The sequence below is a fragment of the Lynx canadensis genome, chromosome D2, assembly GCF_007474595.2.
Source record: "Lynx canadensis isolate LIC74 chromosome D2, mLynCan4.pri.v2, whole genome shotgun sequence".
Classification (NCBI taxonomy): Eukaryota; Metazoa; Chordata; class Mammalia; order Carnivora; family Felidae; genus Lynx; species Lynx canadensis.
Window position 1 is genome coordinate 80,510,186 of NC_044313.2, and position 23,237 is coordinate 80,533,422.

Consider the following 23,237-nt stretch of genomic DNA (forward strand, 5'->3'; position numbering starts at 1 on the left):
GGTGCTCTGTTAATAGGTCCATATATGTTTATAAGTGTTATATTTTCCTAATGAAATATAGATTCTAAGTTCATAGGTTTCAGAGTTAATGTAACTTTTCCCCAGATTGTTGCTTTCATGTGTGATTTTTTTTTTTTACTCTGTGTGTGTGTGTGTGTGTGTGCGCGCGCGCGTGCGTGGGCACACACATGTGTGGATATTTAGGTGGGGAGTTAAGAGAGGCTCTTTCTTTGGATCACAAGCCAAACAATCAGGGCTTCAAGTTGGAGATTGACGTTTTTAGTTTCTACAATGGGAAGAATGTGATTTAGTTCGTAAATCTACAGTTAATTATATCATTTTGTTTTTATTTGAAACATGAATGAGGAAGAGCAGTGGAAACAAAACCTTAAGGACCTTGAACAAAATACATTCTTTTATCCTATTGGCCACACCAAGGATCTAATTAAATAATGACTCCTATTTTAGGAAGCACAGGAAATTTTGCCTCTTCTCTTATTCAATCTGTTTGGCACTCTTGGACAACAACCTTCATAACATCTTTGTAATGAAGTCACTGCTGTGCATTTGTCAAAGTGATGACATTTTTTTCAGAGCGTTAGAATCAAATTAGTGATAATATTCCTAACAGGGACAACAGTAGGGGATCCATTCTGGGACACTCTTCGGGATCAACTCCTGGGCAAGCCATCTGAAGAAATCAAAAGGTGTCATAAACCAAAGCCAATCCTTCTTCACACTGGAGAGGTAATGAATTTTGACTATGATGGTAAACTTAGCATATTGTTATTTTAAAACTTACGAATTGTCAGAGACAAATGATAGATCGTTACTGACATGGGAGTTCTTATTCAGATTTCACCACATCAAATTTTTAATATTAAAAATATGTGTATTGAGAATCACACTCTAAGGAGGAGAGGCATGATTATTAAATATTGTGACTTAGATTTTATGATAAATAACTGAAACGACTAAAAGAGTGGAAAAGGAAAATTAGATCAACATCTACCTTATTCAGGATTCATTGATGTTGACTCCAGGAAAGGAGTTCAGACACAATTCTCTGCAGAGGAAAACATCTCAGGTCCCATAAAAAAGGACATGTCCATACCTCCATTTTCTCACAGTTCAGGCAACATGTTTAACTAAAGCAATATTCTTTTAATACTGCTTTGGACCATGGATTTTCACATTCTGATCGTCAAAACTTCACGTTGGTGTTCCTAATGTAAGTTGCTGATGTGGAAAAAATTTTAAATAGAGTTTTTTTCTTCCTCTAATATTCAATTAGAATTCTTCAGGAAGAAGAAAGAGAGGAAAGGAAGGGATAGAGGAAAAGCTTCCACACTAATCTGACTATGGAAAAGGATAGATTGTCTTGGAGAAAACTTGGAAGGCAAGGCAAGACTTGGTAACTGGACTCAAAAGGGAAGTCATTAAGCTAAGCCATTCCCATGGTGGTAGAATTACTTATTCACCTTGCACACTCCTCTCTGGCTTATCTATTGCACATTGCGATTCTACCATGCCAGGTCCACCAAAAACTTCACGGATGAGAAAGCAAGTTCAGGTCAATGGGGCATTGGCATGGAGATCCATATGTTATGACCAGATAGAATATTGAATACTACCTCCTTAATTAGAAAAAAAATCTATGGTAGGAGGAGAAAGCACCGAAAACAGCTGGAAACATTTAAAATCCTTTAATAAGGGGAATTCTATGAGCATCATCTGTCGCTTGCCCATATAGAGAGCAATACCCTTTCACACAGTTTTCACATTTGGGGTTTTTTAGCTGACAAAACCGCATCCGTGGCACCCAGACATCGTTGATGTTCAGATGATCACCGTTGGGTCCTTGGCCATAATTGCCATCCCTGGGGAATTTACGTAAGTTTTCTTTGTTACTTTGTAGTTAAGAATGTAATTGCTGGGTATGTGTTTCTGTTGCAGTCACTTCTTCTGGGGGGGGGCGGGGAGATAATTCTGTGCTGGCTCCTTTGTATCTCACTGTATCATACTCTTTTTTCAGTTTTCCCCACTTGGGATCTTGCGGCAAATTCTGAAACCCTGACCCCCCTTTTATCCCCACGACCGACTCTTCTCTTCCTTCAGCTCCTTGTTCAGATCTCTAAAAGAGATGCCAGTCCTGCTGACCCCAGCTCACACTGTCCTTACCGCCACCACCAAGTCCCCACAGCATCAGCAGCGGCCTCATCATTACAAGGACCGCTGCAATCGCCTTTTCATCCTTACTCTGCTTTCTGGTCCCCGTAGCCACGGTTGCCGTCCCATTTCTTTTATTTGTTTGCTGACCATCTCCCACCCCGCCCCCCCCACCCACCCTGGAAAGTGAGCTTCATACCCTTGAATCCTTAGCCCTTAGAAGGGGGCCTCTTGGGGCGCCTGGGTGGCTCAGTCGGTTAAGCGTCCGACTTCGACTCAGGTCACGATCTCGCGGTCTGTGAGTTCGACCCCCGCGTCGGGCTCTGGGCTGACGGCTCGGAGCCTGGAGCCTGCTTCAGATTCTGTGTCTCCCTCTCTCTCTCTGCCCCTCCCCCGTTCATGCTCTGTCTCTCTCTGTCTCAAAAATAAATAAACGTTAAAAAAAAATTTAGAAGGGGGCCTCTTATGTGGCAGGTGCTGTGTTTTGTTAAGGATTCAATGAAAGAAGGAAACGGTAAATTCTTTGTAGGCAGGAGCACATACACTCTCAATTTGCCTCAGTTCTTGCTAACATCGAACGCAGACAGTACATTTTTTTTGGGTCAACGAATGGAAAATGATCGTCGTCTTTGCCAGTGATATTCACGGAGGGCCTTTCCCTCCTCCAAGTCGTCTGTTTTCAGTTGAGGATTTGTTCTGAAGACAGGACAGCCAGGGGGAAAGGGGCTCAAGTTTAGCTCTGCCTTGTCACAGAGCTTGCACGCGCCTTACCGCGTTGTGTTAAGAGCCAGGATCCCGCCTGTCTTTCGCCGCAAGTTTTTCTGTGGTCTTTGCATGCTTTTGGAGTCGGGAACCACTTAGATAACTCTGTTTTCTTGACTCAGGACCATGTCTGGACGAAGACTTCGGGAGGCCGTTCAAGCAGTGAGTTAAAAACGAAATAAAATATGTATACCTTTATATTTGGGGAAGAGAAAAGAATTCCCTAATCCTGCGATCTGATACCTTTTAAATTAATCATTGCTAAGATGCCTAGAGTTTCACACACTTGAAAGTAATGCGTAGAGGGGTGCCTGTGTGGCTCAGTCGGTTAAGCATCCGACTTTGGCTCAGGTCATGGTCTTGTGGTCTGTGAGTTCAAGCCCCGTGTCAGGCTCTCTGCTGACAGTTCAGAGACTGGATCCTGCTTCCCATTCTGTGTCTCCCTCTCTCTGTGCTCCCCCACTCATGCTCTGTCTCTCTTGCTCTCAAAAAATAAATAAAACATAAACAATTTAAAAAAAAATAAAAAAGGAAGTAATGCGTGGAGGTGAATATGAAATATTAGTGGTATAAAAATAAGCTTAAAAATGAGAAGGAAGCTATAATCCGGTTTAAATATTTTATTGCTATATTTATCTATTAATAATTTAAAAATTGATAATGGTTTTACAGATCAAATAGTGCATAACCCTACGTACCTTAATATCTTGAAGTTCTGTCTAAATAAAATCTAATCCATGTTAGGAATTCTGTATTTTATCTGCATTTGTGATTTTCTTCCTATTCAGGAAGGTAGTGTAGATGTTTCTAAAATGACGTAATCATACTTAGAGCCGGAAATAACCACTACGGTCAGCTAGTATCCTTCTATTATGCCTTTTAAGGAAACGGGCTTAGTGTCTGTATTTTAGTAATAAGAAGATTCTATATCTGCAAATTCAACCAACCAGTGAGATGTTCTTAGAGCCGCTGACTTGCCCACAGGTAGTGCAGTTACGGCTCTAACTTTTCCCCAAGGCCTCGTGGGTACTTGCACACGGCCGAACAGTTTTGATCATTAGGAACGAGGTTGAGAGAGTCACCTTACACGAGATTCACATCTATGATTGTATGTTAAGTATAACTGGGCCGATAGGATACAGTACAGCGAAGAGCAATTTTATCGGGCTCTACCTTTCCCCCACCAGGAATTTGCAACCTATGGGATGCAGAACACGACCGCCGTCATTTCAGGCCTGTGCAACGTGTATACACATTACATTACCACCTTTGAAGAATACCAGGTACAGTGGAAAAGTTCTCGTCGCTTCAGTGAACTCTACCCTCATCAAGACTGTGGTGGCAAATGCAGGTTTCCTGTCTAGACTTCCTCAAAGGGGTTTTTGAGTGGTGATTTTGTTTGGGGACAGACGAGAGAATGATAAGCCAGAGGTCGTGTTGGGGAGGATTTGTATCTGGGAGTTTGCCCTTTCCGAGTTCAAGTCAGATTTGTATCTGGGAGTTGGCCCTTTCCAAGTTCAAGTCAGAATTCTGGCCTCACTGACCTCCACTTTTTCTGAAATGAGTTATTTTGTCGGGGGCTTTGGTAATGAGCACGGGTGCTGGCCTGTCTCGGGAGTCCACGTGGAGGCATACAGTCTACTCCTTGACAAATGTCCAGTGACGCCAGCAGTGAGCTCTGTTGACTCTCCTGAAAGTCCCTGTCTTCTAGGAGATCCTGTTGACTAACGATTCCTAACTGCAGTACACTGGATGGGAATAATTTCCGTTTATCCAGTTTTGCATTCCTCTGTAACCGTTCACTTAGAATTTCCTTCCATTGTGAGAGTACGTTTCAAACAACGATAACACTAGCAGTACCTCTGACTTCGTCACCGATGGGGACCACAGACACGTTTTATATCACCTAGAGTTATTGCAGATTTGGAAACATTTCACTCTCGTTGCTATTTTAAAATCACAGTAGTTTGGGGGTGCCTGGGTGGCTCCTTCGGTTGAGCCCCCGAATTCGGCTCAGGTCATGATCTCACAGCTCATGGGTCCGAGCCCCGCGTCGGGCTCTGTGCTGATGGCTCGGAGCCTGGAGCCGGCTTCCGATTCTGTGTCTCCCTCTCTCTCTCCGCCCCTCCCCTGCTCATGTTCTGTCTCTGTCTCAAAAAAAAAAAAAAAGAAAGAAAGAAAATCAGAGAGGAATTTAAATGTTTTGTCTAATAGCCTTGAAAATTCAGAATAATAAGTAGATCTATAAACAGTAACGAATGTAAAAATTCCATTTCTGCATTATGAATTGGAAGGGAGAGAAGAATATGTGAGAAATAAGAATAAGAAGTTCACTGAAGGAGACACAGAAGCTATATCAATGTATCATTTTTGAGGAGGAAGGAAGAAAGGGAGAGCAGGGTGGGGTGGGTAACCCCAGGGAGAGAAAGGCCCAGAAACAGACAGGAACAAGTATACCAAGAGATGAGGAAAGCATGATTTGAGATAGATAACAAGGAGAGCAGCAAAGAGTTCAAGAAAGATGGGGAGGGGCGCCTGGGTGGCTCAGTCGGTTGAGCCTCTGACTTCGGCTCAGGTCATGATCTCACAGCTTGTGAGTTCAAGCCCCGCGTTGGGCTCTGTGCGGACGGCTCGGAGCCTGGAGCCCACTTCGGATTCTGGGTCTCCCTCTCTCTCTGCCCCTCCCCCAATCGCTCTCTGTCTCTGTCTCTCTCAAAAAATAAAAACAAACATTAAAAAAAATTAAAAATAAAATAAAATCACAGTAGTTATTAGACCTTATTACTCAGTCAGGAAACACAAACGTTACTCGTTATTCGATGAAGAAGAACAAACATTATGCTATCACAAAAATGGTCTATGAATGTTTGATTCATGTATTTCAGTCTCATTGGTTTTCTTTGTCAGCCATGTATTTTATTGTATGCATTTAGAAAACATTAACTCTGAGAGGGGTCCATAGGTCTCAACAGACTGCCAAAGGAGTCCAAAGGCACCAATAGGGTTAGGAACCCCTACTGGCTTCCCTTAGGGACACGCTCCTACAAGGACTAATATTAATTAATTTATTCACTAGTTCATTCCACAGATATGTGTTGTGACAGATACTGTACTAGCCACTATCTGAGCATAACAATAAGTAACAATCTGCCCCTCCCCTCACGATTACTAGGATTTATGGTCTAGCGAAAGACAGAGAACAGCAGGTAATCACATTTCTGTGAAAGGGATGCAACAGGGTGATATGAAAACAGAGAGGAAGTGCATTAGTCTATATTGGGCATTTGAGGAATGGAGACTGGCAGATTTTCTGGAAGATGTAACATCTGTGTGAGTTCTTGAGAATGAGTAAGGACTAATTAGGCAAATAAAATTTAGGGAGGGAGCCGGTATTGGGGAAGCTATGCATGCAAAGGTCCGGGGGGCACTGAGTTGGTACATTTGTGGGGCCATAGTTCGTGGAGGATAGTGAGACAGGGACTAGTTGATGGAGAGGCATGAGTTGATGCAGCATCTTCTATGCTGTGCCCCAGAAAGAAGGCTTTAGAAAACTGAAGTAGAATTAATTGCAAGGGAGGAGTGTTCTGATCAAATTTGTGATCCAGAAAGGTCACTAGGATGGAAGTGTAGAAAGATCAATTGGAAGATTAAGTGTGGAGGCAGAGAACTGATTGGGAAACGGTGGTTATGATCCGGGTGAGAGCCGAGGGTTTGGCCACAGTAAAATCAAGAGACCCAGAGGAAAATGAAAGAGTTCAAGAGATGCCAGGTAATGGGAGCTTGGGGATTTACAGGATATAGGATGAGGGAGAGAGAGGAGTCTCGAAGATGTTGGGGGCGGGGGTGGCATTCACTGAGCTGAGGAATGTCGCAGGGAGAGGGGGTGCATTTGGAGTGGTGGGATCCACTTAAGATTTGATAAGTCTGAGGTTCCTGTGGGAAAACTGAAGGCTTGCAGCTCAGCTAAAGGAGAGGAGATGTATCTGGTTCTAGTTTGTAGCTCCATGATGGTTAAATGTCCTTCTCGGGTCAGCATCCTCACTACCCATTTTCTCCAGGAGTTCCTGAGATTCTCATTCTCCCTCATTGTTTTTTTCTCCTGCTGTGCTCCTCGAGGGCAAACATTTATATTACAAGCACTCAACATAGACTTAAGCTCAGGAGCCGTTCCCCTCTTTCAGAGTAGATGGGCTGGTCGTCCAAGTACCTTAAGCCGAGAGAAGCCACTGCCTTTAACAAGTAGTTGGTGGGAGCCATTTACTTTAGCCGGTATATGGAAATGTCCACCCTCCGTTGTCATGATTAAATCTTGAATGAGGCCAGTTCGAATTATGTGAGATGTCCAGTATCACCCTTCACCAAAGACGTGGGACCTCTGTAAATGGGTCAAGGCATGTAGAACGGTGTACGATTCAGCCCTGCCTCTCCTGCAGGCTCAGCGATACGAGGCAGCTTCTACAATTTATGGACCACATACCCTGTCTGCTTACATCCAGCTCTTCAGAGCCCTTGCTAAGGCCATTGCTACGGTAACCAGAACTCATACGTGTGTGCGTGTGTGTGTGTGTGTGTGTGTGTGTGTGTCTCAGGGGTGGGGAGATGCGGAGGAAAGCCAAAGAAAACCTTAGCTGCAAATGTTCAGTTTCTTCAAAACCTTCATATTTAAAGAGTTTGTAGTTATGAGGTACCTCTAAGAAATGAAACCGATAGTGAATTCAGATTCAGTTAATACATTTTGGTGGTGACAGCTTTGCTCATATGTATTATCTCATGGTATGCTCATGATCATCATGTGAATATGGCGGTATCATCCCCCCCCCCCCCCACTTTTCAGATAAGCAAATTGGTTTGGAGATGATAGCTCACCGGGCTTACTCTAACTGTAGCTGGGAGTTGAACCAGTGTTCTCGAATCCCGGTGATGATCCTGCCAATGACATCATGAGTTGAGTGGGTCATTCCTCCTGAGATGCCCATTTTCCGTATTGTAGCATCTCTGAAATCGGGGTGCACCTTCCAATCAGAGGAATCTTATGGTTAAAATTAGTAGCATGTTTTTACTTTCTTGGTGGTTCAAAAACAATAGTTGCTATAATCCATAGAGGCTTAGATGCAATGAAATACAGCAGGTACCTTGGAATGTGCATTTGCACGCATCTACCTAGAGTAAGTACATCTAAACAAGTTTCCTTGAAAGAACTCCACTTATGGACATCTTCTTCTGGGATGCAGTTATTAATGAAACTGACTCTGGTGTCAGAAGATTACTCAACAAGCAGGATAAAGGGCATAAAATAATAAACAGATCTTTATATAATACCCCATAAGCCCCAGTAAAGGCTGAGAAAGAATTGGGACATAGCACAGACTATAAAGCCTTTTCAAAGAAAGATCTTGGTCATATCAAGTTGAAACAATGAAATACCTGTTTCTGTGGGTCCAAAAGTTGGATATTGGCAATCCCATTTGCTTCCTCTAATCGCCGACTGTGTGAAGTTTCAGTAGGAGGTATTTACGTAGGATCTATTTTAATTACCCCGTTATTGTATTATCATAACACTCCTTCAGCTTCAGCTCTGGTACTTTTTTTTTCAAAGTAGAACTGCTTTGATTTTCATCATAAAGGCTGTAACTAGTTATAGAATATTCAGATGATACAGCAAAGTAGGAACCCATAACCCACCCTGAGAGATGGCCTCTGTTTTCAGAGTTGTAACTTTCATTTACAACTATACGTCTACTGTTCCTCCCGTAGAAATAGAATCTTCAAGTTTTATAGTGATACTTAGGAAGAAAGTGTGGTTCATTTTGTAGACATTTGTGTCACAGTCGATGTTATGCATCTGTATCTAAGATTCGCCATGCGATCTTGAAAAAGAATACTGAGTATCTCCAAGCTGATTTTCCCACTTGCAAAATGGGAATGCCAACCGATATTATGGCCATTGAAAAAGATTAAATATATAAAGTGAGGATTAGAGTACATTATGAAGGACTACTTAAAATTTGAGATCAGCGTTGCGATGGCACTATTAAAGGTGACAAATGTGGAAAACATAGGTTAAACCAGTCACGATATATGCTGATCTTAACTTTTAACTTAAAAGAGTGTTGATTGTATTTTTTAATTAGCACAGAGAAGGGTCTAGGGAAAAAAAGAAAACTTGGTACTGACTCTGGATAAGAGAGGTACAACACTTCTTAAAAGTAAAAGAGCTTATCGTGTGTCCGGCCCTATCCAAAGTCACGCGATTAAGGAATGGCGGTCCCAGGATCTAACCCTGAGTAGTGCTTACACTCAGATAGCTGAACTATACTGCCTTGGGCAGGGGGGCGGGGTGAAAGTATTGCCTATGACCCAAATTTTCCTCTGGCGACCAAAGTTTACATTCTGGATGTCTAGACTCACGTCTTAGCAAGTTCCCCCACATCTTGTTAAAGCTGTTAGCTCTCAGAGCGAGGATGTGTGTGTGGGCATTTCCTTTAATGAACGCATTTCTGGGAGGTGGGAGCCTGGGGAAAGGGGCTTTGACTCTACATTGTGTGCTCCTTAAGCAAATGCTCTCTGTTCTAGGACACGGTAGCCAACCTGAGCAGAGGTCCAGAGCCTCCATATTTCAAACAACTGATAGCCTCATTAATTCCCAATATTGTGGATAGAGCACCACTAGGCAGAAATTTTGGGGATGTTCTGCAGCCCGCGAAACCTACATACAGAGTGGTAAGGCTCACCAGGAGATCCAGAAGCCTGCGTCTGGGGATGGGGGAAAGATACTGTCTAATGTCACCAACTGCCTCTAATCATGATGCAGACTAGCTGTTAGCAATGATTTTGAAAATTGTTCTTAACTCTGCAGGGCCTCTGCAAACATCAGAATGGGGAAATATTTATTTTTCAGGTGGTCATCATGTAAAATCAAATTTCTAAAATCCAAATTATTCTTTTCTTAATTTTTTCTTTTCCATTTTCTTACATGAACAAAGAAAATTCATTTTCTTAATGGATGGTCATGGAACCATTTGTTGGAGCTAAGAAAAGTCTCTAAAGTCAAGGACAGGAAGAGCGCGTAGAAATGAAGCAGGATTATGCCACTATTTTACATTGATCTTGTGTCCTGCAACTTTGCTAAATCATTTATCTGTTCCAGTAGATTTTGGGCGGGGGATGTGGATTCCTTACACATTTCTACATATGTATCATGTCATCTGTGAATAAAAACAGGCTTCCTTATTCTTTTTTGGATTTCTTTTCTGGATGCCTTTAATTTTTTCCTTATTGCACTGGCTGGAATCTCCAATACGATGTTGAATAGAAGTTGTAAGACCGGGCATCCTTGTCTTGTTTCTAATTTTAGGAGGAAGAGTATTTAGTCATTAAGTATGACATTTTCTTTATGATTTTTGTAGATGCCTTTTATCAAGTTGAGAAAGTTCCCTTGTAGGCCAATTTTTTTCTCTTTTCCCTTTCTTTCTTTCTTTCTTTCTTTCTTTCTTTCTTTCTTTCTTTCTTCTTTCTTTCTTTCTTCTTTCCTCTAAGAATAGAGGTTGGATTTGTTTCAAATGCTTTTCTATGTCTTCTGAAGTGACCATGAGGGATTTTGTCTCTTATTCTATTCATATAGTGTATTGCATTTGTTGATTTTCAGATATTAAATAAATACCCTTTAGTAATGGTGTATAATCCTTTCTATATGCTGTTTCATTTGGTTAGTTAATATTTTGCTGAAGTTTTATACTCACGTCCATGAGGACTTTTGCTGTCTTTTCACGTGTTGTCTTAGTTGCCTTTTGTGTTAGGGAAACACTAGTCTCAAAGAATGAGTTAGCAAGGGTTTCCTCCTGCATTTTCTGAAAGTGCATAGAACATATTGGTATTATTTCTTCTTTAAATATTCTATCAGATTTTTCAGCAGAGCCACACAGACCTTGGCTTCTCTTTATGGCAAAATTTTTATTTACTAATTCAATTTCCTTACTCCTTATAAGCCTAACCAGATTTTCTATTTTTTCTTGAGTCAATTATGTATCTTTCTCAGCATTTAATTTGTCTTGAGGAATCTTTATCTTCCTAAAAGTTTGGATCTTCCTAGGAATTTGCCTGTTTCATGTCAGTTGTCTACTTTGTTGACATAAAGTTCATAATAGGTTCTCACAATCCTTTTCATTTCTGTAGGGCCAACAACAATGTCCTTTCTTTCTTCCTGATTTTGATAATTTCTGTCTTCAAAGCGCTAGCTTTTAGCTTCATTGATTTTATCTTTTTTTTTTTTTCTGTTTCTATTTCACAGATTTTTGCTCTGGTGTTCTGTATTCTTCCTTCTGATGGCTTTGATTTTATTTTGCTCTTCTCATTTTTTAAGGTTGGAAGCTCTTCTTATGTTTGAGTGTACCTTTTTTTTTCTAATTCCTCTGTTGATTTTTAAAAATGATAGATATTTTTAATTATTTTTCTAGCCGTTTTCGAGACTCAAGAAGTCTCTCCTCTCCACACTCTACACTCGGTAGTTGTGACAGCAGGTGTATAGAGGTTCTCCCCACACCAAGCAATTCTTTAGTCCTCTGCAGACACCCCGTTGGTGTCCTACAATTGATTTCACTTCTGACACTGTCTGCTGGGGGTTGGCACATACTCCACAGGTTGAGGGCTCAGTCCCACAGACCGGACCCCCCAGCCCCTCACGCTTCAGATACCAACGGCGAATCTAAGTTGTCCCATCTGCTTCTGACCCATTGGCTATGAACTGGAGATCCCCATGAGCCCCATCTCGGGTTAAGTAACTTGCTAGAACAGGCTTAGAGAACTCAGGAAAACAGTTTACTTGCTAGGTTATACACAGATACGACTCAGGAACAGCCTGAGGGCAGAGAAGCAGAGAGGGCAAGGGGTAGGGGAGGGAATGTGAAGCTTCCATGACCTCTCCAGGAAGGGCCCCCTACCAGCTTCTCCAAGCATTCGCCAACCTAGAAGCTCTGATGAACCCTAGACTTGAGGGACTTTTATGCCGATTAAATCATCAGCTGTTGATGATGAACCCAACTCCCAGCCCCTTTCCAGTCCCTGGAGATCAGGGCGTAGGACTTGATCCTTTCAACCGTCTAATCACCTTTTTGATTACCTGGCACCAGCCCTCACCTTGAGGCTATCAGGAAACCCACACCAAAGGCCATGTCACTAAGGTGCAATCAGACCCATCCTTCGGGGATTCTAAGGCTGGAAATGTGCCAGGAAATGGGGGCAGGAAGGGAGGCTTAACTGACTGAGCCCCCCGCCAGGTGCCCCTAGAATATTTTGAATTGAGCCCACGTATTTACCCTTCGGGTGCTGCTTACTGTTTCTGAGGAATTTGAGTTATTGTTACCATCTAGCATCATTTCCTTTCAGCATGAAGAACTTCCACTGGTATTTCTCGAAGGGCAGGTCTGTAACAACATAATCTCTCAGGCTTCATTGATCTGGAAGGGCTGTATTTTCCCTTTATCTCTGAAGAACATTTCGCTGTGTTCTTGGTTGCCAAATGTTTTTCTTTCATCGCTTTGAATGTGTCACACGGTTGCCCTGTTCTTTGCTCTGTAATGAGAAGTCAATTGCTAATCCTGGGGTGTGCCTGTAAGTAATGCGTTATATTTCCCTTAACTGCTTTCAAGATTTTCTTTTCTCTTCTTTTTTTGTCTCTGACTGCCACCCGTGTGCTACAATGTATCTAAGTATGAAACACTTTGGGATTATCCTACTTGGGATGTGTTGAGTTCCTTGGCTCCTCAAGGTAACGTTTGTCAAGTTTGGGAAGATTTCATCCATTATTTCTTCAAAAAGAGTTTTGTTTGTTTCTCTCTTTCCTGTAATTCGGGGTCTTCTGTTTTGTGAATGTCAGTATACCTGAGGTCCCGTGTGTTTTTGGGTTTTTTTGAGGCTTTATCAATTTTTCTTCACTTTTCTCTGTCCATTCTTCTGATAAAATAATTTGTAATTGATAAATGCTAGTTCACTTATCCTCTCTTCTGTCATCTCGTATTTGCTATTAAGCCCTTACTGAGGAATTTCTCACATCAGTTGTGATTTTTGGTTCCAAAACATCTGATTGGATGCTTAATCCATCTTTAAAGTTACTTCTCCTAGGGTGCCTGGGTGGCTCAGTTGGTTGAGCATCTGCCTCTTGATTTCAGCTCAGGTCGTGATCTCATGGTTCATGAGTTCAAACCCCACATAGGGCTCTGTGCTGATAGCGTGGAGCCTACTTGGGATTCTCTCTCTCTCTTTCTCTCTCTCTGCCCCTCCCCCCCATTCTCTCTCTCTCAAAATAAACAAGTAAACATTTTTTTAATTAAAAAAAATAAAATAAATAAAATTGCTTTTCTTCACTGAGGTTCTCTAGGTCATTATCATCATAAGAATTTCTTCAGTTCTTTACACATAATTTCTATTAGTTCACAGAACATCCTTATAACAGCTGCTTTGAAGTTTGTGTCTGGTTTAACGACAGTGTCTGGGGGCACAGAAAGTCACTTTAGATTGCTGCTTTTTCCTCTTAATATGAGCCATATTTTCATATACGCACATCTCATCATTTTTTGTTGTTGAATCCTGGATGTGTTTTGCTATATTGTAGCAATTCTGGATTCTGGCCTCACCTCTCCACCCCCGGCCTTGTTGTTTTTGTTTGTTTGTTTGCTCATCGAAAACTTGACTAAATTAGTGAGCTCTGTCTCTCTTAAGTGTGGCTCTCAAGGTGTTGCCCCCGTAGTTACCTCACTTAGTGTTCAGCCCAACATTGATCAGAGTTTGTGCTTGGATGCTTCAGGGAGTAAGAATTTCGGTCTCTGCGGACACAGTCTTCTCTTGGCTTCAGGTGGTTGTCTTACAGAGTTGAGAGGAACTTCCCACACATCTCCAGAGTTCTCTGTCTCTGTGGCTCTCCTCTGTCTGGTGCCCTCTTCTCTCTGTCACTCTACCTCGTCAACACAAGACTTCCTGGCCTTCGTGAACTCCACAAGGCTGCCTTACTTTGCCTGAGCTCTGCCTCTTTGTGCTGTGAACGGCACGCTCTGAAGGCGTTAAGTTGGGGCAATGGCAGGGCTCACTGTGTCTGTTTTCCATCACTCTAGGATCACTCTTTCCATTGCTTATTTTCCTTGCCCTGCAACCATTGTATAATACACACCTGTCCAGCTCTTCTGGTTGTTTCCAGTGCGGGGGATGGGGTGGGGGGGGAGGGGGAGACGCACACCCTGTCATTCTGCCTCGTATCTCGTTCATGCCAGTGTAAGCACAAGCCACTCGTGGGAAGTTTTGATCGCTCTTATGGAAGTCAGTCCATTTCCTATATGTGTGTTGGAGGGAAGTGTGAGAAAATAGTAAAGGCTGAAGAAGCCGCTTTAATGCGCTGTCGCTGACATGAACCATAGCTCTGTTTTCATCTACATCTGAATATACTAAAGGCAAATTCACTGGCGAAAAATTGTAGAGCAATTTACTGGCCCCAAATTCCTGTGTCCACTCTTGCAAGGGCATGTTCTCTGATATTCTGAGAAGATAACTCACTTGGTTAAATAGAATAAAATCTGTACAGGTGCCCAGCATCCTAGAACATTTCATAAATCATGGCCTAAATCTGAGCCCAACAAAGAATGCTTTTATTAAAACTCATAAAATGAGTTTTTATTTTCAGGGAGAAGTTGCCGAAGTGATATTTGTAGGCGCTAACCCAAAGAATTCAGCAGAAAACCAGGTAAGCATCAATGATTCTTTTTATGGATTTCAACCCACTTTTCAGTCTTTGTTTGAAAATCCTTCCAGAGGTTAACAACATAATGACAAAATATTCCTACTTGATTTTCATCTTATTTTTTAAAATTTTTTAAATGTGTATTTATTTTTGAGAGAGGAACAGAGAGAAAGAGAGAGACAGGCAGAGAGAGAAGGAGACATAGAGGCTCTGAGCTGTCAGCACAGAGCCCCATGCAGGGCTCAAACCCACAAACCATGAGACTGTGACCAGAGCCGAAGTCTGATGCTTAACTGACTGAGTCACCCAGGTGCCCCTCATCTTATTTTTTTAAGTGTGGGAAATTTTTCAGTAGGAACAGTAATGTAGAATTAAGTCTGGGAAAAAAAGCACATGGGAAACATTTAACTGGCTCTGCTTAGCCTCACATGTTGCACAATACAGAAAGAACTGCACTGACTCTTGAGAAGCTATAAATTTGAGTACAATCCCATTTATGTATTCCAATTTAGAAACCCTACTAAATTTGGGAAAATAATCAAAGCGCCAAGGATGAAGTGTATCTTTGGTTCCTTCCTACCCCTGTTTTGGCCCCTCTCCTCCAGGATCCTGGCCTCTGGTCCTACCTGTACTGTCGTGGAGGGGGTGCCCTCCTGGGTTGGAGCCCTTTATCTTGCATTTGCCATTTTCCTATTCTTTACTACTGGCACTAATTGGATATTTATTTCTTTACCTCAAAAAATGACACAAGAAATACAGGTTCAATGTAAAAATAGGCAATATAGAAGGTTTTTAAAACAGAATAGGAGGGGCACCTGGGTAGCTCATTGAGTTAAGCGTCCGACTTCGGCTCAGGTCGTGATCTCATGGTTTGTGGGTTCAAGCCCAACATCGGGCTCTGTGCTGACCGCTCGGAGCCTGGAGCCTGCTTTGAATTTTGTGTGTCCGTCTCTCTCTGCCCCACCCCTGCTCGTGTTCTGTCTCTGTCTCAAAAATAACATAAAAACATAAAAAAAAAATAGAGTTCGAAACACCTGTCTTTCCATAAACGTTTTTAGGGTAATAATTGTTCATAGTTTGTTACATATCAGTTCATACTTTACTGTTTTTATATCCACATAGAAGACACATGACAAAGTGCACATATGTAATATGGCTATTAATAAAATGAATTCATTTTACTCCTCTGTAACTCCTTTAGAATGTTCTCATAACTACCCAAGCAATAGCTAGATCTGTTCTAGTTGTAAAAATTCAAACAACAAAGAAAGCTGTAGAAGAAAAGGAGTAAGTATACAAAAATGATTTCGAGGTCAGGCTTTTTTTTATTGTGGTCGAGGGTACATTTATTCCGTCCATGAGCCATTCTTCCCAGGGACCATTGTTACTTACAACCCCAAACGCCTTTTCTCCCAATCCACCTTCCATTTCCGTTCATTGAAATCTCATTATTGCTGTGATAATAATTGTGGCAAGAGGACATTGGCAAATACGCCATTAGGGAAAAATGTTCTACTGCTTGGAAAGTCAACACGCACCTGTTTGCAATAATTTCTCTAGGCAAACTCTGTCATAATATTTGCATGTTTATAGCATTGTTTTCAGGAGATCTCAAAGTGTGATTGCAAAACTGCAGGATTAATTGTCATTTGATATCCTTAGGGCGGAGAAAGACTAATCATCACTATTGCCATGGAGAAGCAGGAGAACAAAATGCTTAGAGCACTGTAATGAGAAAATAATTAATTGCTTAAAATATTTTTTTGTAATGTTTATTTATTTTTGAGAGAGAGAGACAGAGCACAAGCAGGGGAGGGACAGAGAGAGAGGGAGACACAGAATCTGAAGCAGCCTCCAGGCTCTGAGCTGTCAGCACAGAGTCTGACACAGGGCTCGAACCCACAGACCGTGAGATCATGACCTGAGCCAAAGTCGAATGCTTAACTGACTGAGCCACCCAGGCTCCCCTAGAATTAATTTCTAAGGAGGCCCTGGGACTCAGCACACGACAGTTTCCACTCCCCTCTTTTGTTGGTAATCAGGACCTCCTCACCTCTGCTTATTCTTTTACAGGCGCTAAGTGAAGTGCTCTGTATACATTGTCACCTCGGTCTAATTCAATCCTTACTTCTGTGCATTGGGTTACATTTTATTATCCCCATGTTACAGACGAAGAAACTGAGGCCTAGAGAAAGATCCAGTAACTTGTATGAAGCAGTCGTGTGTCAGGAGGAGTTGTGTGTCAGGAGTTGTGTGTTGGGAGGTGGGAAATGGTAGTCACATAGTTCTCATAGTCAGTGGCCTACCCTCGTTCTCTGGTCCCCACTCTAGACCTGTGCGCCGGGGATCACCCTATCTCCTACTTCGTCAACAGCCTCCCCGATGTCTCTCTGCCCTAAATGGCCAGAAGCCATTCTCTTTACAAGTGACCATCATAGTGAAAACTTCTTCATTGAATATAACCCATCAGCTGAGTAATATTTTAGATAATCCCATGGCCCAGTTGTAAATAAGTGATCCATTCACCAGAGTGTTATTTGAACATCTACACGTGACAGGTGTAAAGGACTGTAACGGATAAAAATGAATTGGACAGGGGCGCCTGGGTGGCGCAGTCGGTTAAGCGTCCGACTTCAGCCAGGTCACGATCTCGCGGTCCGTGAGTTCGAGCCCCGTGTCAGGCTCTGGGCTGATGGCTCAGAGCCTGGAGCCCGTTTCCGATTCTGTGTCTCCCTCTCTCTCTGCCCCTCCCCCGTTCATGCTCTGTCTCTCTCTGTCCCAAAAATAAATAAACGTTGAAAAATGAATTGGACACAGGTCCTGCCCTTAAGGGTCACAATCTAAAGATTTTTGGGGAAAATTAGAGATTATGGCCTCTGTATCTTTTAATTTGTTATATCAAATCTGCACTGTATTTGAAGCTGAATTGTTGGTCTGAAATGAATTATTATAGCAATTTTCCAATGGGGGAATGAAACCTGCTTGTGATGTGCTTTCTAGGAATCCATTATGACAAAATATAGGGATTGCTTTCAGCATCTAAGACAGGAAAGGTTTATGCATCGTTTTCAATTCTTTCACTTGGGAGACATATTTACTAATAATTCATTTACCCAGAGATGGAAAGATGAAGAAACATTCCCATTTTCCTTCCTACGTCTTGAAATGACAAGAGAAAGTCTTGGAATATAGATCAATAAACATGTCATGAAAAGGCTTGACTTAGGCCTTTTTTAGAATCTCGAGTTTTATTCGGTCTCTTCTCTGCTCCGGTTTGCAAAATTTGCTATCAGCTCTAAAATTATGCTCCATTCACTTTTCTTAAAAAAAAAAAAAAAAAAAAAAAAAAAAAAAAAAAAAGTCATGGTGTGTAACAGCATGGGTAAAGTGACATTCTGAAGACATCGCACGGAATGTAGACAGATGAACCTGAGAATATGGACGAAATTCTAGTACATTTTCACACAAGGTATTGGCAGCTCAGCCTACAGACCACAAGGACGTACTTATAGGCAGGCACCTTTTATGACCGTGCAGGGTCTCATCAAATGTGTCAATTGCATTTCAGACCCATCAGACCTTCCTCACTGTCGAGAAATACGAGGCCACATCAGCAACATGGCGGATAGTACATAACGACGCCTCCTGGGAGACACGGTGAGCTCGCCTGTTGGACATTTTGTCTTTCGAGCCATGGGAACAGTCAGTCAGTGATGCGGGGAAGACAAATGGGAACACGGGCTCAAGGCCGGAAATTACTGCTATCAAATTCCCATGGAGCCTTCTGGCCATATTTAGTGGATTTATTCGACTCCATTTGGATTCTCTTTCCCTGCGAAACAGTGGGACATGTGCTACTGTCAGGAAAGGTGCTAATGAGGTTGTGGCCTCCATTTTTGTAAACATCTGTTAATTTTGTTCTTTTCCACGGCCACAGACATTACCCCTGAAGGCTGGCTAGCCTCAGCCATTCTTGCAAATGGGTCGCGAGGCACACGGGCCTCTGTAGAGCCTGACAGTTCCTTCTGGGAAAATAACAAGAGTCTATAGGCAAAATGATTACATGTTTATACGTGGCCAATGATTCTTCATTGGAATTACTAACACACGAGAAGCTTGAGTGTTTATCTTTTCCTGACTCCAGTGAGAAAGGAATTTGCTTCTGGAGTTTCCTCGGAGAGGCGTATCTCTGTGTTTTCGATACCAAATCCCTGAGCCGAATAAATATTTTGAAGATTTGCAAGTGGCATCTGAGATAAGAAAATGTTTTTGTTCCCGAGCGCATCCATTTCACACCACAGGACAGTGGCAGGGGAGTGGGCAAAAATTTTGGCAACTTGTACCTGACTCACATCACCCTAGATTAGGTCATTAGTTGCGTGTTGGTTTCCTTCACGTGGTTAACTGAAAATAGAGATGGGACTGTGCTGGGGCCCCTGTGATAGCCAGACATAAATCTGGGCCTCAATTTTCCTCGGATGTTTAGGAATCTCGGGCACAGATCATTTTTAAACAAATAATAAATACATATTTAGGGTTAAGATAAGATTATACAGACGATAAAAAAGCATGATTTGTTTTCAAAAGCCCCAAATCGCAACAGCAGTGAACACTGAGGATACGTATAGGCTTGCTTCTGCCTTGTTCAGCAGCAGCTGGAATGTCACCTCTGTCATGAGAGCACGGGGCCCGTCGCTGAAACACACAGAATGTTGAGAATGTGTCTACACAGTTGGGGTTATCAGTCAGTCACCCACTCTATCTCACTTACCTGCAAGAGTATCTCACCCGCTTGAGGTGGTCTACAAGGGCTCGTGTGAGCTGACTCCGTCTGTTTTTGTGACCTCAGCCCCTGTGTCACACTTCGCTGCCTCTTCCTTCTGCTCTTCCGCTGCACCACGTTTTTTCCTGCTCGGAACGCTTCGCACCCTCTGTTCCTTCTACCTAGAATGTCTTTCCTCTGGGCACGTGTGGGTTCAGCTTAAATAACATCTCCGTAGAGATACCATACTGCCATACAAGTGGCTGCCATACTTGTTTCGTTTCACCCACCACTTTTAAAAATCATTTCTCGGTTTACCCGTTCACTGCCTTTCTTCCCGCCTTGCCCTAGTAGAACACAAGCTCCATGGAACTTGGAGCCGTGTCTGTCTTGCTTACGGCCATATCCTCGTGCCTCTAGAAAAGAGTCTGGCGCATGCGCTCGTGAAGTATATATTTTTAACAAATGAATCTGGCTGGGAGAGGAAGTGTCAGTTGAAGCAGAGGACAGCAAGGGCAGAAACAGTGCCACAGCCGTTCTCAAACAGGAGACATCCCGTATTCTGAGTATCGGGTGAGGCTTTTTGGGGATGGACAAGGTTTGGGTGGTTATAAAGGTAGAACAGGTAAGACAATTTCTACAAATGGCTATTAACTAAAGGTTCCCTTCTAGAAAGTATTTGTCCCTGTTTTGTTCATTGCTGCACTCTCAGTATCTAGGAGAGTGCCTGGCTTACGGTTGGTACTCCCTGAATGTTCGTATAATGACCAGTCCTACCTTTGTCGAATCACACCTTTTTAAGAGCAAAACTTGGTTTGTTTGTTTGTTTCCTACCAACAGTTTCTATTGGCACAAGGGATTGCTGGGTCACAGCAATGCGACGATACAATGGCATATTCCAGGTACTGCCCAGCCTGGAATCTACAGAATGAGATACTTCGGACACCATCGGAAACAGGACTTTCTCAAGCCGGCCGTCATACTTCCATTTGAAAGCACTTCCTCCGCCTTTGAAGTTGTAACTAGTTAATGAAAAGTTGACGAATAATTTAACGCGTGGCTGTCCTCCCTAATTTATAAAAATGATTTCACACGAATGTAAACAATTGGGATGACTTCTATAATTGTCCCTGTTTGAGGACAGATAGTTTCCTGTGAATGGGACAGAGGTGTGTGTGTGTGTGAGTGTGTGTGTGTGTGTGTGTGTGTGTGTGTGTGACTGGTGGTCTAGAGCCTAACACATGATTTTCCTCGGGGCCTTGCAACTGTTTGAAGGGACAGTTCCCCTTGATATAAAACCTCTGAAAAGTTAGTAAGAGTGGCTGAAGATGTGTGAACAGCGGTTCAAGTATTTATTTATAGAATTATTGAGTATTAGGCTGGGAAAGTTTAAAGAGCTCATGTAGTTGGAGTCTTCATTTTGCAGATGGGAATGATGAAGTTTCATGGATTTAAGATTCACAAAGGCTACAGGACCTCTCCCCCCATCACACTTTAAAAAAATGGTATTTAAACATCGACCATAAATGTATAAATCCAATTAGAGGCAATTGGTGTGGAAATGAGCATGTCAGCTTTTCTCGATTTAGCATAGCCTCTCAAAGTGATTACCCTGGACTTGATGTACCTGGTCCAGAGTTGTTGATATTGTTAAATTATTTCTGGCCTTCAGAGGCCAAGTACAGGAAAGTCAGACTTAGAATATTTTGATCATGCCCTGTGTTTCCCTAAGTGCCCTTATCCCTCTGAATTGTGTCTCCTCTCCTCAAGACTGGTTCTAAGTGAGTTTCACTAATCAAATTCATCCCCAAAACCTAAGACTTGCCGTTGGTGTAGATATCAAAACAAAAGTGTTAGTGGATTGGAAGTCAGTCCTCAAAGAGCAAGATCTAAAATTCATTTATCTGTTCTTTTATCGCTCACTTACTCGTGGACCCATTCAATCACACAGTATTTATTAACACCTACATACCCAGTATTGTACTAGTGTTGGGCCTTGATAATTAGTTATCATATTTGAGATGAATGTGTAAGTGTCAAAAGGGGACCGTTGGTGAAGAAGAAAATACTCAACTGAGGATATCAGTTTTGGAAGGCATTTAAAAAGCAGTCGTCTTCAAGTCCTATCTCACGTGTAATCTGTGTTGGGTGCTCGAATTTTGGGGGAAAGAAGCTCCAGACAATTTGGACAAAGTTGTTTCAAAAGTAATTTGAGGGCCTTATGAAATTCCCAGTCCAACGTCCCGAAGAATGAGATAGGACAATCTGACATTGATTGCCTGAAAGTACCAATTCCATTTAAAATTATCCAAGTTAACTGGAGCTAGCTCCCAGTCTACAAAGGAAATTTCCCAAACCCAAATCATGCTTTTGTATGAATGGCAGAGCTTTAGCATTTTAGGGAAAAATCAACCTTAATTTCAAAAACAAACTCTACAGCTTGAAAATAGTAATGATGCTAATCACGATGAGACTGACATTCATCTAGCTGTGACTCAACATGCCGTATTGCATTGGAACAAACCCGGAACGCTTTTTGATGACCCAGGGCTCTGGTTCTATGCGAGTTCACGGCTGGAGAATTAGCTCATCAGGATTCCAAAGGGTAGCGATCATTTTTCCTAATGACCCGCACTGTTTGCTATCACAGTTCAGAGTCTTCCCAAGAGCAAGGAATTCTGAAAGTAGTTGACCTTAGATAAATTATATCAGAACTGATGATAAAATTGTTCTCATGACTCAGAAGCGTACTGAATTTTTTCCCACTACCTCCATGCCTCCCACTGCAACTTTCCTCAGTGGACCTGTGAGTCCCTGTCGTTCACTTGGACCTGTGCCAAGCCAGACACTGCATTGCCTCGTACTGATGCTTCTGCACCAGCCCTCTGTCCACCAGGACTCCTGCCCCCAAAGAACCCGCAGAAACCTGTCTGCACGCCCGCTGCCCTCTCTTCCAATCCAATTCCATTTTCTGCATTTTGTATGTAAAAATAAGACCAGATCCTGCCGCTGTAGAAACCATAGCTATTCACTCGTGCGTAAAAAGAACACCACAAAAGAGGCAGTGATCTGTTAACATACAAATCTAGATCCAGGCTGTGTCATTGGATCCAGACTGTGGGGAGAAAGCCCCTGAAATTGGCGGCGAATATGGGGAAAAGGGGGCTGCTTGGGGGGGAGAACGCTTCTGCAGAAGATTTTGTGTCTCATGTCAAAGTGTCTGCATTTTGTTGTATTCTGCCTTCTCTGGTTTTAAGAATGCTGTGACTTCCTAAAAAAGCACTGATCCCCCTACAATTTTCGATGAGTATTATATCAATTGCTAATATTCAATATAAGACTTAATAATAAATCACTGAATACAATTGTGAATGTATGGTCTATGGAGAAGTGGAACACTTGTTTTTCTTTTTAAAAACATTTTTTTAATGCATATTATTTTTGAGAGGGAGAAACAGAGTGTGGGTGGGGGAGGGGCAGAGAGAGAGGGAGACACAGAATCCGAAGCAGGCTTCAGGCTCCGAGCTGTCGGCACAAAGCCTGATGTGACGCGGGGCTCAAACTCATGACCATCACGGGGCTCCAACTCACGAGCTGTGAGATCATGACCTGAGCCGAAGTCGGACGCTCAACCGACTGAGCCACCCAGGTGCCCTTTGTTGTTTTTAAGAGATGGACTGAACGGTGCTGGATTCCATGTGGGTCAGGTTGAAAAGTGATATGGATGGTCTCTGTAAGTAACCACCCAAACATAAAGGGTCCACTTGGTCCGTTCCTGCGCTCCAAAGATGTATTGCTGGAAAAATACATACGGTTGAACAT

General features: G+C 42.4%; 1 protein-coding gene across 2 annotated transcripts in view; it reads left to right on the top strand.

Moving 5' to 3' along the window:
* Positions 1–22,787, top strand: part of ASAH2 (N-acylsphingosine amidohydrolase 2) — a 101,170-nt gene extending 78,383 nt beyond the window's left edge. Inside the window, exons 15-23 of one of the 2 annotated variants that reach the window (XM_030335448.1) lie at positions 632–747; positions 1,799–1,893; positions 3,054–3,093; positions 4,119–4,214; positions 7,365–7,460; positions 9,505–9,651; positions 14,597–14,656; positions 18,222–18,310; positions 20,256–22,787. In XM_030335448.1, the coding sequence (XP_030191308.1) occupies positions 632–747; positions 1,799–1,893; positions 3,054–3,093; positions 4,119–4,214; positions 7,365–7,460; positions 9,505–9,651; positions 14,597–14,656; positions 18,222–18,310; positions 20,256–20,445 (929 nt within the window). In that variant the 3' untranslated portion in view covers positions 20,446–22,787. The remainder of the gene's footprint in view (positions 1–631; positions 748–1,798; positions 1,894–3,053; positions 3,094–4,118; positions 4,215–7,364; positions 7,461–9,504; positions 9,652–14,596; positions 14,657–18,221; positions 18,311–20,255) is intronic. The other variant, XM_030335450.1, reaches the window with a different exon arrangement.
* Positions 22,788–23,237: the final 450 nt, after the last annotated feature.